A 16,241-nucleotide genomic window follows, 5' to 3' on the forward strand; every position below is an offset into this window, starting at 1 on the left:
CAGCGTTTGTACTTGACAGAACGTCACACATGTCCTCTGTATCTCTTTTTTTACTGCTTTGTGTCAGTCAGCGGTAACTGGGGTCCGTGGAGCAGCTGGGGCAGCTGCAGCAAGACATGTAACGGAGGTCAGATGAGGCGCTACAGGACCTGTGACAACCCCAGACCTGCCAACGGTGGGAGAGCTTGTGCAGGTGCTGACACACAGATTCAGAGATGCAGCACAGCCATCTGTCCTGGTGAGTCAGCGTGTTTACGACTGTGTCAGGGTCAGGGGTCATTGATGCTCGAACAAATGCTCAAAAATGCTTTTGAAGTGTCTGTAAAGTATACTTGTTAAAAGGACAAACCTGTTTTTTATATTTTATAAGTGTTTTGGGTGGTAAAAATGACAATTCTAAGAGACTAAAATAAAACACACGAAATGTCTTTATTTTATTATTCAAGCCTCATTGCTACAAACTGTGTATATTCATTTTTAAGGGATCCCAAAAAGACAAAGTGACAATACAAGTACACTTGTACTACTTACATATATGTTACACATGTATTATTGCAGTTGAAGGTAACTGGGGTCCATGGCAACCGTGGGGAGAATGTTCCACTTCCTGTGGAGGCGGTGAGAGGACGCGTGTCCGACTCTGCAACAGTCCGTCTCCTAGTAACGGGGGCCGGCCGTGTCCAGGAGACTCCTCCCAGCTGTCCAGGTGTAACACTCAGGCCTGCCCAGGTAAGGCATGTAATAAGAGTGCTGCATGTGTGCGTGTGGTTATGTATACATTCGCAGCATTCACACTTAAATCCCTTCTCTTGTTGTCAGGTGGGCCGCAGAAGGCTCGAGGAAGCATCATAGGCAACATCAATGATATTGAGTTTGGCATCGCCATCCTCAATGCCACCATCACAGACGGCAAGTCTGGCAGCAGAATCATCAAAGCCACTATTTCTAATGTACCAAGGACGTTAGGTCAGTTTTACATCAGTTTCATATTTATGTATTTTGTGATTTAGATATTATATACACTGAATCATACAGCCCTCCCTCCAAAAGTAAGTTCTTCTCTTTAACTTTCATAGTAAGACTTAATTCACAACCTTTAAATTCAAGGTCCTGCTATGAGGAAGCTCATTTCCATCCTGAATCCGGTCTACTGGACCACTGCGCAGGAGGTGGGAGAGGCCGTCAACGGCTACACGCTAACAGGAGGCATCTTCAGGCGAGAGACGCAGGTGGAGTTCGCTACAGGTAGGAGGGCCTGTGGGCTGCCTATGCTGTAAAATCTTTTACACAACTGTGTCAGGTCGGTCAGCGGGTTGACTAACATGAGTGACGTGATCGCCAGGTGAGATCCTGAGGATGACTCACATTGTCAGGGGACTGGACTCTGACGGCGCGTTGCTACTAGACATTGTAGTGAATGGACACATCCTACAGCTGCCTTCACATGCCGACATCACCATCAAGGTACACAATTAAGCAATGTGTATAATTTGATTTATTTTTTTTTACCCCTGTTTTAGATATATTTAATTCTACATAGAAATTTATCAAATTTACATGGAAAACAAAACATTAGGAATTTTAAGTTTGTGTGTCATTTAAAGAAAAAAACAAAACAGGAAGTACACAAATACATACTCATATATTTACTTCCTTTTTTTTAAGTTTAGATATTTCAACAAAGAGTGTTTACCTATTTAGCCTGTGTATACAAAAGCAATATATATTTTACAGTACTGCTAACAGTTTTACCAAAGGTTTTTCCGACACATCAGCCACCTTTGGGTTTGTATGGAGTATGGAAATCAATATGGACACATTCGAACCATGCAAGAGATTAGTAAGACTTCTATTTTGAAAAATGTTCTGTTATGTTGTCATTCTGTCTGTCTACTCTTTTTCAGCCAAATCTCTCTGCTCTGCTTTCCGCACGAGCAAATTAAAGTACCAATCTGGAATAATTTGCCACTTTGCAACTGACAAACCAATAAAAGCAATTGATCAGTGTTGCCCATCACAAGAGAGTGGATTGGAACTCAAATTAAAGTGTGTCTGACGGATAGTAAACCACTGCACTGTATACTGTAATAATGTCTGTCTCCCTGACATGTACGCCGTGCTCTTTCAGGACTACACAGAGGACTACATCCAGACGGGTCCAGGCCAGCTCTACGCTCTCTCCACCCGCATGTTCAGCATCGACAAGGAGAGCGTGCCGTACTCCTGGAACCACACCATCACTTATGACCCGTCCAAAGGGAAGATGCCCTACCTGGTCGAGAAGCTGCAGGCCACAGCCATTAGTGCTCACTACCACCCTCTGGAGGAGGTTTTGGAGTACAGCATTAAAGCCAGTATTACCAAGGGTAAGTGTAAAATATCTTGAAATATTTAAGATATTTAGCTTTTGGTGAGACACTTGTTATTCTGCTATTGCTCAGTAGCAGCTTCAGTCCATCTTGCGCGTGTGTCAAAAGTAATCTAAACATAATGTTCACATGTATGTAGGTGATCGGAGCAACCAGTGTCCTCACGGCTTCACTTTGGTTTCTGCCGGGCCGTACTGTGCAGGTGATGCTAATCACAACTCATTATACTGTTATAATTACAGTTAACGCTACTCAGAAATGTGTCTGTTCTGCTTGTTTCCTTATTGTTTTATATTTATATTTCATTTATGTTCTGCAGATGAGAATGAATGTGAGGTTGGGAACCCGTGTTCTCACGCCTGCCACAACGCCATGGGCACCTACTACTGCTCCTGTCCCCGAGGCCTCACCATCTCAGCTGACGGCAGGACCTGTCAGGGTAGAAAACACACAGCCACCTACTGTACCTTAGACTAACAACTGGTCATACATAGCCTTATTAATCCCCTGCTCTCCTCTGTCTTAGACATTGATGAGTGTTCACTGGGGGGGAACGTGTGTCACGACGGACAAGACTGTGAGAATACCATCGGCTCTTACAGATGCGTCATGCGCTGTGGGCGGGGCTTCCGGAGAACACCTGATGGTCTCAGCTGCACAGGTACGTCAACCGATGTAACTGGGCTTTTTTTTTTTCTTTTTTTTTTTAAATTGATTTGTTTCTTTCCAGGTTTCCCAAGAATAATGTGCAACGTTTTGTTTGTTGCTCAGATGTGAATGAGTGTCAGGAGTCCAATCCATGTAATCAACACTGTTTGAATACCATCGGTAGTTACCGCTGCGCCTGTGAGCCGGGCTTTCAACTCAGGAACAGACGCTGCATAGGTGAGACGGTTGAATCTGGAACACCAAACACCAAATAACCAACAACATGTTGCTGTAATTTTTATATCTAAAAAAATAAATAAATCATTATGTTAATATTATAAAAATGTAATTCATTCTAATGTTATTTTTGATTTGAATGTCTTTTCTCTCTGCTCACCGCAGATATAAACGAGTGCAGACAGAGGGTTTGCCGTTCAGATCAGCAGTGTAAAAACACCCGGGGGGGTTACACCTGTATTGACCTGTGCCCCAATGGGATGACCAAAGGCAGGAATGGAACATGTGTAGGTGAGTGTCCAGACAACCTTCAGCAAGAGAGCATGTGCAGAATAACTACTGGCAGTGGTTTACGAAGGCTGGATTTCTGATCGACACAGTGAGTTCATCTGTGTTGGTCTCATGTGGCCTGTTGCAGACATCGACGAGTGCAGAGACGGCACCCATCAGTGCAGGTACAACCAGATCTGTGAGAACACCAAAGGCAGCTACCACTGCACCTGTCCACGTGGCTTCAGGTCCCAGGGAGTCGGACGGCCCTGCGTCGGTACGTACACCTGCTGCGTCTTCTCTCTTGTCAGCTCCTCATCAGGAATGTTCAAAACACGAGTATTTTATAAGATACAAAGAGCTTCGTTTGCAGTGTTTAGGCAGGTGATCGCTCCTTTCTCCGCAGCATCATCCTGTTTCGCTGAAGATATTTGCCTACGCATACATTGTGTGAAGCTATTAAAAACTTCTGCGCTGCTCTTTGCTTACATTTTCCAGCCGCTTTCTTGCTTCTAACAGCAAATCTTTTTTTTCTTTTTAGTGACTCACCCTCACGTAAAGTCTAAAATAACTGCTGTCGTCTACAGTGTAGACATCATATCCTGCCGCTGCTTGCTTACGTTACTAAATGCCGCAATGAAAACTGCTGATTAACTCTTTGCATTAAATGCAAGCGACCTGTTTTTCTTGCAGGGATGTACTGCATGGTATCAGATCCTTTAAAACTCTTAGCTGATGCTACATGTTCTGCACTTGTGTACGCTGTTTGATAACGGTTCGAGGAAAAAGTTAGGAGGGAAGGCAAACTGAAAATGACTAGTTCCTCCTTTGGAACTTTGATGTTAAAAAGACCAGCACCATCTCCTCACACCTCTGTCTGTCACTCTGTTTCCTTTCATTTTCTTCCAGCTTCGACATATCAGACTCTTTTCAACACCTTCATGTTTGAATCTGGCTATTTCCCGGTGTTGCTTTGTGATGGCATACGTTCCCTGTTCCCCCTGTGACATTAACAATGGATGTCGATGTCTGTTTTCACCTACTACTTTATGTATATATATATCTGCCATTAACTTTGGTTTTGTACCGGATATCAATTGTAATCCATATCTGATATCATTCTTCAGATAAGATGTGAAATAGACTCAGATTCTTCTTCAAATCAGCTCTTTTCTGATATGAGAGGTAACACTTCTCTCATTCAAATTAAATATACATGTGTATAGTCTAAATACATTTCTGTCTCAGGGACATGATAATGTATTATTATACAGTGGGGTAATTGACATATCCCCTTTTTTCCCCTCATCCTCATCTTTCTCCTCTCTATCATGGCCCGCACCACCTCATTTGTTCCTTTCATTTAAATATCATCTTTTTTCTTGACATTTTTCTTGCACCTTTCTCTTCTTCCAACTTTCCTCTCTGTCATTCTGTCCTTCGTTTTTTTTTTCCTGGTGCTGGTCTTTCTTTGTACTGAGGGCAGACATAAATGAGTGTGAGCGGCTCCCGCAGCCTTGTGCCCACCAGTGCATCAACACTCCCGGCAGCTTCAAGTGCACCTGCCCACCGGGGCGCCACCTGCTGGGGGACGGCAAGTCCTGCGCCGGGCTCGAGCGGCTGTCCAGCTATGAGAGTTACTCATACGGCTACCGCACGTCTGAGTCCTCTCCTGAGCGCAGCCCCAACCAGCGGCTCTACCACAACTTGGCCTCTCACAGCTACCACTCCTACGCAGCCACCGCAAGGGGGCGCTACAGGAGCCGTAGCCGCAGAGAGACTCGCAAACACGCCACACAACAGGGCCTCCTCGCTTGTCAGCAGGGGTTTGAGCCCAAGGGTGGCCACTGCTTAGGTAACTATGGAGGACAGGCAGGGTTGAGATGAGGGAGATGAAGGAATTTAACAGAGAAGCTGGACTGATTTCACTCCAGCAGCAGTGAGTCAACAGCAATTCACTGCTGCTCGAGGATTTACTGTGAAAACTGTATCATAAGGATACATCCTTTTTGTTTTCTGGTGTTTTCTCTATCATTTAATGGCTATTTGTGTTTGTGTGACACCAACAGACATCAATGAGTGTGAAGTGAGAGACACCTGTCAGCACGAGTGCATGAACACACCAGGAAGTCACAGGTGTCTCTGTCCTGCTGGTTACCGCCTCATGACCAACGGCAAGACGTGTCAAGGTGAGAACCTCGGCCGGCTGCGGCTAGTTTTGAATCCACTTTGAAATTCCGTGAGCGCATAAAGAACTTTGCGTGACATAGCTGCGTCCTGCCGTCATCACCTACATGGATTTGATTGGTTTGTAGACGGGCGCTCGTCTGATGTCACCGTGTTCTCAATTTGGCCGGCAGCCTTTTCTGTCTGAATTGAGCAAAAGAACTTCTGTTGTGGTTCTTTTTCTTATTCTATTGCTCAATGGGCGACGATAACCTACCTCAACTTCCTGTAATTTGTCCAAACGTCCGAACCATCCAAAAAGTGATTTCACACTGCAAACAAACCAAACCATTGTTCAGTTTGATCCGGACCACGACCACCTGTTTTGGTCCAATTAAATCTTGATCCTCTCTGGTCCGTGACGTCTTTCACACCTGCTGTTCTGGTTCAGACCGAACCGAAAAGTCCGAAGGTCCGAACCAAACAAGGTAGGCGTGAAAGCACCCTTCCACCTGTACGGCGTCCATTATTTTGTTGACTCTCAACTATTTAGTTCCATAAACAATGAGCAGAGTCTCTGCACTAAACCGTCCACCTGTGCTCACTCTAGCATGCGAGAACTCCCCTTTGTGACGAGCTGTTTGCTTTATCTACAGACATCGACGAGTGTCTCGAACAGAACATCCAGTGCGGAGCGAACCGGATGTGCTTCAACATGAGAGGAAGTTACCAGTGTATTGACACACCCTGTCCACCAAACTACCAGAGGGATCCGGCCACGGGGTAAATCCACAGAAATCCACTTTCAGCACTCGATCAGGATTAAAGAAAAAAAAACACATCTGCAAACTAAAAAAAAAAAAAAAAATGTGTTCATTCTCAGGGATTTACTTTATGGAACCGTTTTTATTTTTGGATCATTTGAAGCTTAAAAGGCTCAGTTAAATGAAGGAGAAAAATAAACCTGCACAAAGCCGTTGTTGTATCGTATTATGCAGATCGTTTCGGTTTTATTTACAGAATGGAAAATGATGAGTTTCTTTGGTTAAACTGACCATTTACTCAACATGAATCACTGAAGCTGTCACAGTGCAGCGTCCTCTTCCCCCACACACTCAGCATATTCAACTAAAGTCCACTTTGTTGCAGGTTCTGTCTGAAGAACTGCCCCCCGAACGACCTGGAGTGTGCGCTGAGTCCTTACGCCCTGGAGTACAAGCTGCTGTCTCTTCCCTTTGGCATCGCGGCCAACCAGGACCTCATCAGGTTAGTGGCCTACACGCAAGACGGAGTGATGCACCCCAGAACCACCTTCCTGGTGGTGGACGAGAACCTCTCGTTACCTTTCGCCTTGCGAGACGAGAACCTGAAGGGGGTGCTGTTCACCACGCGGGCGCTGCGAGAGCCCCACACCTACCGCATGAAGGTCCGAGCCCTCTCCTACAGCGAAGACGGAGGCATCGAGTACCAGACGACCTTCATCGTCTACATCGCCGTGTCCGCCTACCCCTACTGAGAGCACTTTAAATGACGCGAGAGAAAGGAAAAAAAAAAAAGGTGCGGCGATGAAGTGCGTCCTCCACGTGCAGCACCACTGAGAATGACGTGGCGCGAGAGAGCGGGTGTGGTTTTGGAGAAGTAACCACGTCAGACTGAAGAAAAAAAAACAAAGAAAAAAAAAAAAAGACTTGTATCGAGTGTGTGGGAGAGGCCAGTGGGTGCATACAGCCCTGAAGATGTAAGGAAGTAGTGAATAGAAAGTGAATATAAAACAGCCCGCTGGAGTTTTAACAGGAAGAAACTTGGATAAAACTGGCCAATTAATGGCTCCGATCGCTGGAAACTTCCCTTCGGTCTGTCAGGACTCGGTTATTCAAATGCTTGATATTTTGTCTTGTTAATTTCCCCCGCCCCTTTAAATTTATTTATAAGATTGATTCGATTTGACTCCTTAAAGCCCGAAACGTCCACCACTGGCTCAGAAAGTAGGTTCCAGCCTTTTTTAAGCTGGTTTTTTATTTACATCTACCTATTATTAACTTATTGGAATGTGCTTGAACATGAAAGAAGGGCAGTTCTGACCTTTTTAGTTTAGTCCTCCTATCATCAATCACCAAAGTGGAGGCGTGACTGTTCAGATGTGGTGCTCAAATTAGCGATAGGAAACGTCACATGTCTACATCCTCAGGTAGTGGCCCGTCATACACACAAGTGCCTCAGATAGAAAGCCCGTCCGTTGTTACTGATTACATCATCAATGTAATGCTATAACGCTCCATCCGGTAGCTGATACCAAGATGTATTTTATTTTTTATGACTTGTACATAGGTGTTGTTTTCCTCATAATGTAATGCTATACTTGTACTTATTTTATCCATTTTGTAATAAAAAAAAAAATTATAATAAATGAATACACACATAAAACAGCCCTGATCATCACCGAGTCACGTCTGAAGAGCTAATTTAGGAATTTTAAAAAAAAACTTATTTACAGGATTAAGACAAATTTATCAGAATGCTCAGTGAAGTGTAAGAGTAACTGTCAAGTGGTCACATGATGCATTACATGTATGCTCTGAGCAGGATTAGCCAATCAGAGGCAACGATTTACTCTCCAGCTGCCATAATCTTCTTTAAAATAATCTTAAAACTTTTACACAATTAGAGACAATTTCATTTCTATGATGTTCTTTATCTCCAACAACAATTGTCACATATTAATAAGACATACAAATGTCTAAATGAGAATGAAATAACAGCAAACTGTCTGAAATAGAAATAAGACATTCTGCTGCTGATAGACGGAGAGAAATTTTAAGAATTTATAGATAATTTGGACTCAAAAGAAAATTGATGTCTGAATTATTATTTAACTAAGACAAGGTTAATATATCTGGAGTTAGTTGCTAAATAGGAAAATAATCTGCAGCCATTTTTGTTCGATAAAATAAAAATACATCAAAGAAAACGCAGTGAAGAAAATGCTAAATATTCTCTATTCGCATCTTTTGTCATTAAACTGTAACCTTTTAAGAATAAAGTTTGTAAGTTTGACTGCAGGAATAAAAGTGCACGTATTACTGATATTTTGTTATTGCATGTGAAACAATCCAAAGTCATGACAAAGTTATGATCAGCATTCATACCTTTTATTTTTATTTTATTTTTTTCAAAAAAGCACAAACATAAAAAAGGAATATTCGAGTAAGGCAGTTTGTACATCAGTTTGGTACGTTCCCTCGTCTTCTCGCCGAAGGCTAGAAGAGCATCACTGACCAGAAATACATGAAGCAGAAGAAGAAGTCGTCAGACCCTTTTTCCTGTTTGCTCTCATGTGAATCCAGTCTTTACTGCATTAGAAAAAGGTTTCTAATGTCTGGATGCATCATCACTGATGACGGTATTCAAACATGACAAACCCATGTTCAAATATTAACTGGTGAAAACTCTTTTGAGCGAAACGCAACCGTGATGGGTTTGTGTTTTGTAAAAAGCAACATCCATTGAGAAAATCCACGAGCGAGCGTCACTCTGTTTGGAAATGAGCGGGAACAAAACAAAAATGCTGGAGCCGAGTTCCCCGTGTCACTACGTCTACGTGAGGAGCAAAGCTGAGGTTGCGCATTTTCAAAACTGCAACACACTTTGCTTTCATGTTCATTTACACTGCGTATAGTCGGAAATCCACCGCTTTGTCTTCTCTAATACACTCAATCTTTTCAAGGTACGTTACATTATTCCCATGAAAGCAAAAGAAATCATTTGGCAACAGACGTAATCTGCCCGATAAGGCAGATAAAACATTGAACATTTCCAGTTGTCCTCCTTGTGATAGAAAATGTACGGGTATGCAACTTTGAGCAAATTCGTGTGGTCCTTCCTTCTGTAAGATGCGTCTCTGGTGTGGAGGATTTGTTTTCAAAATCTTACAGCATGAATTTAAACTCAGAATTAATACAAAGATCAGTGACGTTTTCCAGAAGAGACCAAACGAGTACAAAAGACGGGTATGAAATGCTCGACTCAAAGTCTCAAAAATGGGATCATGCAAACCATATATTTTTTGTTTGTTTTTTTAAATCAATTAAATTCTCTCTCCGTTTACAGAAAGACAAAAATATGTATTATCTTACTCACAAGCACGTCGATATTGTAATTTTGATTGAGCGGGGATTTGGCCGTGAGGCAGAAATCATCATTACTCAAAGCAATAACAAAACCAAGAGGATAATGTTTAATCCTAGATTATTTTTTTCCTGTTAAATAGTTAAAAAAAAAAAATCTGAGTAGATATTGCCGTGGTGTTTTTCCTGAAAGTGCAGCTCCTATGAAGAGTACCAGCGGAGCCGCATGATGCCCTGTTCAGTAGCAGAGGGAGCATGAGAAGGTCAGACGTACACAGGAAGTGAGTAACACCAAAGTGGGATTAATAAGGGTGGTGGCGGAGATGCATCGCGAGTAATAATCCTTAACTGGGGCAGCAGGCAGCGTGAAAGGATGGATGATGACACCGACGCCCTCCTCCTCCTCCTCCTCCCCGTCCCGTCCCGCCCCTCCCCTCCCCGAGGTGAACGGCGACACCCCTCCTCCGCCCATCAGGACCAAATCCACCACCCTCCATCTGTGACTGTGCATTTCAGGAGCCTCCCGCTGCTGAAGTGTTGCAGTGAGAGGCTTTACTGACACAGAATCAGGCTTTTATTCCATCAGGAAGTCTCGAATGTAGAAATAACACCGGAGACGGGTGGAAAACAAACACTCAGCGCCAGATTTCCTGAGAGAAGCAAAGCTGGAACCGTCTGTGTGGAAGTCAGCGGAGGATACATTACGAGAAGTTACATCTGCGTTTTTGCACTAGTGTGGGTGTGTGTGTGTGTGTGTGTGTGTGTGTGCGCGTCACTGTGTGCAGCAGTGGTACCCAACGCTTTGACCAAAGAGGGTCGACTTATGTCCACTGGTTTTGACCAGTTCTCTGGTTTGATGTGAGTAAATTTTAGTAGAAAAAAAGGAAAAGCAAAGGTTACAGGACAATTTAAAAAAAAAAAAAAAAAAAAAACAGAATATGACTGTTTTATTCTAGGATTCATCTTCCCTGATTGGGAACCACTGATGCAGACCGAGCACATACTGTAGAGGAATGACGAGGACAGGAGGGTTAATAGATTAGGGAATCTGCAGTAGCACCCTGTGAGGAGTACCAGTGAGGCGATGATCATGCACAGGAAGAAAGAAGAAAATCTGTTTTTAACCCAACGTGACCCAGATCGTGTGTTTTCTCTATTTATTTATTTTTTTTGGTCTTGCCTTGAGCACATCAGGATCTGACTGGGTTAAAAACGTTTTTCTTTTCACTCCCTGTTGCCATCTGTTACATGAACAGCGCAGTACAGTGCACTCCTCTCTATCTGTCAGTGACGTGGAGTGAACTGCTCCTCTGCTCCTCTTTTAGACCGTCTTCCTCGCTGTTAGTACCCTGACGATGCTGCCAACTCCTCCAGCTGCCAGAGCCTGACAACACAGCAAGAGATAAAGTGGTCAGGATTTTTTTTTTCACAGCACTGAAACGGTTAACACCTGATCCCGTGTTCAGAGTTACATTTTACGGCCACGTTACGTCTTCCTCAAACCGGCTCTCACAGTCTCTGTATGAAAGACAATATCGATTTTTTATTTTTTTTTTTTAAACTGGTGATGAAGCGCAATCTCGTCAAATAAACATGACAGACATCATGTTTGAACCACTGAACTTTGATTGGCCGACGATACAAAAAGATCTTAGTCTTGAACCATCGTGGGTGCGATTTCACTTAAATCTCCATCGCCACCACCATCATCTGGAATATCAGCTCTACCTCGAGTCGAGCCAATTCGATCTACTCAGCCAGTGAGGGAGGCACTGGTCTGCTTGCTTTTAGACAAGATATTAAAATACTTTTGGTTCAAGTTGAAAACATAATGTCTGAGCTCATGTCCCGATATGGTAAAAAACAACAACAACAAAAACAGCGGCAGGAATATAACAACACATTTCCTAAAACTCTTAATACATTTTAACAAGCCTGCTTCAATCAGTTAGTTTGTCCGTGTTATGGTGTGACTTTGGTGTCAGTTTGGATCCAAACGATCGCGTTAAAACCACCAAAGTCACACGATAACACAAACCAGCCAATCAAACCAATCAAAGCGGCAGTAGAAAAGAAACTCGCACGCTCTGTGGGGAGGAAATCTGTATCAGTGCAGAAAATGTGACATGATCCTTTTCAGAAATACTGTGACACTGTGAAATGCTTTCTCCCCGTCACGTCATGATTACGTGAGCGAATGACGTGGAAACATTTACCTTTTCGTGCCACTGCAGCAGGACGGCGCTGCTGTTTTCCGACGGCCTCTCGAAGCCTTTGTAGATGTACTTCATCAGCAGGTCCACGCCGTTCTTGTCGAGCGACTGCACCCCTTTCTCGATATCACTGCTCTTAAAGGCACTGAGCACCTTCAGCACCAGACCCTCCGCTCGATCCTGGTCGGGAGAGGGAAGACGGTTAAAGACCGGAGTTTCTACACAGTTCACTTCATTTCTATCCTGATCTGTGGCCTTTTAGTGTGGGAGGTTAATTACTAAACTCCAAACTTATTTTTGACCCCAAATATAAGAAATTGGCAAATTGTTCCGAGTTGGAAAAGGAACTGAAGTCGTTACTAGTTTCATCCTTCATCAGTCTACAGGCCCCCCAAAGTGCCACATTAAAATGCAGTGATGGTCTAAGTGTCACTGGCAATAAAAAACAAAGCTCACCTTGACGCTCTGGTTCTTTGTGTTGATTGGTGGGTTCTTCAGAACTGCTTGTAAAGCCTCCATGAGATTTCCTGTGCAGAGATGGTTAAGGATGCAACACGGCACACAGCAGGGGCCACTTTGTAAAAGGTAACTACTGTATCTACAAGCACCAATATATATGGAAAATACTGCAAAAAGAAAAGCTTCTGACTAGAATCCAGTCAAACCTGTCAGATCATCAGCAGGTTTTTTTTGTTGTTGTTTTTTTTAACTCTACCTGAAACAACATCCACATCTGGTGAAAGTGCTTTTCTGTTTTTTGAAAGGTTAATAAAAGAGCCTCCACTTTCAAACAGGCTCCTCTGTGTCGCAGGGTGTTTACACATTCATTTCCATCTAGCACCCATCAAGTTTAATTAAGATATGATGTGGCACATATATCAAATCTCCTGCCTTTATACAGGCCTACAAAAAAGTTGTCCTGCAAGAATATTCACACGTCTATATAAAGGGAATATATATACCTACTGATGTAACTGCTGTATTGCTTCCTGCTCTTAATAATGAGGAAATACTTCATGGGTGGCCAACTCTACAATCCTCATCTGAAATTTGTTTTATTTCTGCAACTTTAACGAAGCTTCAGGACTCTTATGCTAGATAAAAATCAAGTATCTTCCACAGATCCAGTTGTTTTAGTGTAAACATTTCTGACCTACATCAAAAGAGTTAATTGCACTAACTTTGGAAAGACACTGATAAAGCCTCATTAGATTGAACTAGAGCTGCAACGATGAACTATTTATGTAATAAAACAAATGCTTTGAGCCATTTCTTAAATGGAAAACAATAGATATTCTCATAATTCTGATTCCAGCTTCTTAAATGAGAATATGTTCTGCTTCCTTCACTCCTTCATTACACAAAATGAAGAAGACATTTGAGGCTGCACCCTTTGGGCTTTGAGAAACAGGTGGACGTTTTTCCACCACTTCATGACCAGCCAGCCGATCGATTCGTCGAGCTGCAGCTGCAACTTCAGCCGAGCATTTTTGCACACAATACTCTTGTGGATTTTGTCTCCCATAACATACACAAAAGCAGAAGACACTTCTTGAGAGGAAAAAAAAAAGAGGAAAGGCACCAATAATTCCTTCAAGATATAATGCTGAAATGTGACATATTCCAGATGTTTTCCAGCTCCTGTGTGTTGGATGCAGTCTCTCATGCAGGACTAAAAGGTGATGATATGTTGTAATGCTTCACTCTTGTAACATGAGGTGGGAGGACTTCTTCAATGAGGAAGTGCTGCACTTTCAAGCCTTATAAGGCCTACAAGACAGAAACTAATGGTTGCTGTCTGCTGACTCCACTGCATCACTTCTGTTGTGGCAAAATGCATCCGTTATAGACATTATCCCCCCCCTCCCCAAATTAAACAGCAGCATCAAAGAGGAAATGTTTTTTTTGTGTGTTTTTTTTAAGCAGGTGAGCTAAGCTAACTTAGCAGCAACGCGATAAAGTTACGCGTATTTATACTTCGTGAGTATAAACAGAGAAGTCGTAGTAGACGAATGCAATAACAACCGGCGGTGATTAGACATTACGGACGACCTGTTCCGTCTTGGGAGCGGAAATCCCTGGAATGTGGCTGTCAGACAAGTCCGGACAGCGACTGGCCTGCAAGCTACACGTCCGTGAACGCACCACACACACACACACACACACACACACACACACACACAGCGAGAAGCAGATCAAAATCGCGGCGGGTTTTTCCCTTTAAATCGTGCAGGCTAAACAGGCCGGCGAGATAATCGCGTAAAGGATATTGTCTGATGAGGGAGTCTACCTCTGCCTCGTCAGGACCCAGCTGGTTTTCTCCTCCGTCCTCCTCGTCCACAAATTTGTTCTCGTCGTACTCGTCCACGTCCACTCGCCGGAAGCGGGCGGACACCGTGTTCTTCGACATGTCGGCGGCGGTTCGGGCGTCTTATTCTAAACCGAGAAGGGACACGAGTTCAAGCTCAAGTCCTTTTTTTTTTTAATATATATTTTTTTAGCAGCGCTTTTCTTTGAAACGGCTGTCACAGGCAGGCAGGCGGCTTCCTGGCTCCCTCCTCTTTCCGTCTCGGTTTGACTTCCGCTTACTCACCACAGGTCGCCTAGTGGACACGATGTGCAACTGCAGGTGGCTGGCTGTAATTCATATATTGGCCACCGGGGGGCGATCAAACCTAAGAAATAATAATTTAAAAAAAAAAACATATTCAGCGAGCAGCGCACTGACCGTATCTAATTTGTTGTGTTTTACCTTTTCTATTCAGTGTCACGAATGTACTCTATCCACGCAAGAAATATTTGACTAACCACCAAAGAAACTATGCATAACAAACTCACAAAGTCTCCCATTATTATTTATTCGAACTATAGGTGTTGAATTATATTGCCTGTGATTTGCAGAAGATAAATAAATAATATAACTTATCTCCCTCTGTTTAATGTATGGCAACCAATCAGAGCAAAAACTTTTGTTAATTTGAAAAAGTTGTTGAAAAACAAACAAGCCTTATTTTTTTCAACTATGGAGTTTACGTTTTCCAGATTTAGATCTTACATTTTTTTTGTTTTGAAATTAATTTTTTCATTTTCAGATATTTTTTCATTTTCAAATCTTTGTTTCAATTTCAGATCTTATCTTTCAGTTCCAGACTTTTTGCCATGATTTGGCTCCACATGGAATTTAGGAGGAGTATAGATAGAGATAATGAGTCTGGTTCAGCACAAGGTTTGCGTCACAGATTAAAAAGTGCACACCGTGGACCGTCAGTGTGTGATACTCCTGCATGCAGTTCACTCCTGTGATTGTATGGCAATTTAGTCTGATAAAATCCAGATACATTTTCTCCAGTGATGAATCAGGGAATCTGCGAGAGTGTGCATGTGTGGGGTGGAAGTATTTCTTTAGCTGGATCTTTGCTTGATGACCTGTGTTGACTCCACAGACCACCAAGCCAACTCCGTGATGTCAGGTTTTCCTGCGTCACACGAAAGTGGATTTTTGTTTTTGCAGGAAGTAGGTTAGGTTAGGTAGTTACTTTATTAATCCCCGAGGGGAATTTTTTTTTCGCTACAGCAGCATACAGAAGCAATCAAAAGTAAGACAGACTCTTCGTGTCACTGATGTACACGCTCATCTTAAATGCAGAGGAGGAATAATTTAGAAGAAACACAAACTGTCATATCTAGCTGCCAAACTGCAAGACAAATGGGAAAAAGTTTTGGTGCCTTCCAATCTTTCATGCTCAAACTCAGATGAGCTCATAATAGATGTTAGCTGGGAGTACGGTGATTTAGCCAGAAGTAACTGTCAGACAGTTCATCCATATAAAATATGGAATAAAAACTATCTCACAGTACACAAGCCTTTTCTGGGAAGTCAAGAAAATGGGACAGACCTATGTTTCTTTCATGCCTTTTTTTTTTAAATATTAGAAATGGAATTTCTGATTTCCTTATCTGCCCCGTCTAGACTGCTGGCCCCTCGCCTCAGGAAGCAAAAGGATAACACTGGCTTAATGTTTTTTCCTCTCTTTCCTCCATCACCGAGAGGTACGAGAAAGTGTTGCTCACTGCAACTGGACATGTCTACGTAAGCATGAAGCTGAATACCTCAACTATAATGGACGGTATTCAACTCCCCACAGACTTCCCACACATAAACACACTTCCTTTCTGCTACTCAATGAACACTCATACATAATACCATGCGTCCA

At 42.9% G+C, this 16,241-nt stretch overlaps 2 protein-coding genes across 2 annotated transcripts in view; one reads left to right on the forward strand and one right to left on the reverse strand.

The window, feature by feature from the left end:
- hmcn1 (hemicentin 1) overlaps positions 1-8,756 on the forward strand; it is a 79,488-nt gene extending 70,732 nt beyond the window's left edge. Inside the window, exons 92-107 of the mRNA XM_069153204.1 lie at positions 68-238; positions 559-729; positions 820-966; positions 1,108-1,245; positions 1,343-1,464; positions 2,129-2,366; positions 2,509-2,571; positions 2,689-2,808; positions 2,896-3,030; positions 3,141-3,254; positions 3,420-3,545; positions 3,673-3,801; positions 5,011-5,379; positions 5,594-5,713; positions 6,347-6,473; positions 6,840-8,756. Of these exons, the coding sequence (XP_069009305.1) occupies positions 68-238; positions 559-729; positions 820-966; positions 1,108-1,245; positions 1,343-1,464; positions 2,129-2,366; positions 2,509-2,571; positions 2,689-2,808; positions 2,896-3,030; positions 3,141-3,254; positions 3,420-3,545; positions 3,673-3,801; positions 5,011-5,379; positions 5,594-5,713; positions 6,347-6,473; positions 6,840-7,206 (2,657 nt within the window). The 3' untranslated portion in view covers positions 7,207-8,756. The remainder of the gene's footprint in view (positions 1-67; positions 239-558; positions 730-819; positions 967-1,107; positions 1,246-1,342; positions 1,465-2,128; positions 2,367-2,508; positions 2,572-2,688; positions 2,809-2,895; positions 3,031-3,140; positions 3,255-3,419; positions 3,546-3,672; positions 3,802-5,010; positions 5,380-5,593; positions 5,714-6,346; positions 6,474-6,839) is intronic.
- Positions 8,757-8,823: 67 nt separating this feature from the next.
- On the reverse strand, positions 8,824-14,614 carry arpc5b (actin related protein 2/3 complex, subunit 5B). The gene is made up of 4 exons (XM_069153205.1): positions 14,300-14,614; positions 12,484-12,567; positions 12,031-12,207; positions 8,824-11,198 (listed from the first exon to the last, which is right to left on the reverse strand). The coding sequence occupies exons 1-4, from the start codon at positions 14,435-14,437 to the stop codon at positions 11,136-11,138; spliced, it is 462 nt and encodes a 153-aa protein (XP_069009306.1). The 5' UTR covers positions 14,438-14,614; the 3' UTR covers positions 8,824-11,135.
- Between the last annotated feature and the right edge of the window lie 1,627 nt (positions 14,615-16,241).

The sequence above is a fragment of the Embiotoca jacksoni genome, unplaced genomic scaffold (assembly GCF_022577435.1).
Source record: "Embiotoca jacksoni isolate LCO1_2020_lvr unplaced genomic scaffold, fEmbJac1.0.p SCAF_19, whole genome shotgun sequence".
NCBI lineage: Eukaryota > Metazoa > Chordata > Actinopteri > Embiotocidae > Embiotoca > Embiotoca jacksoni.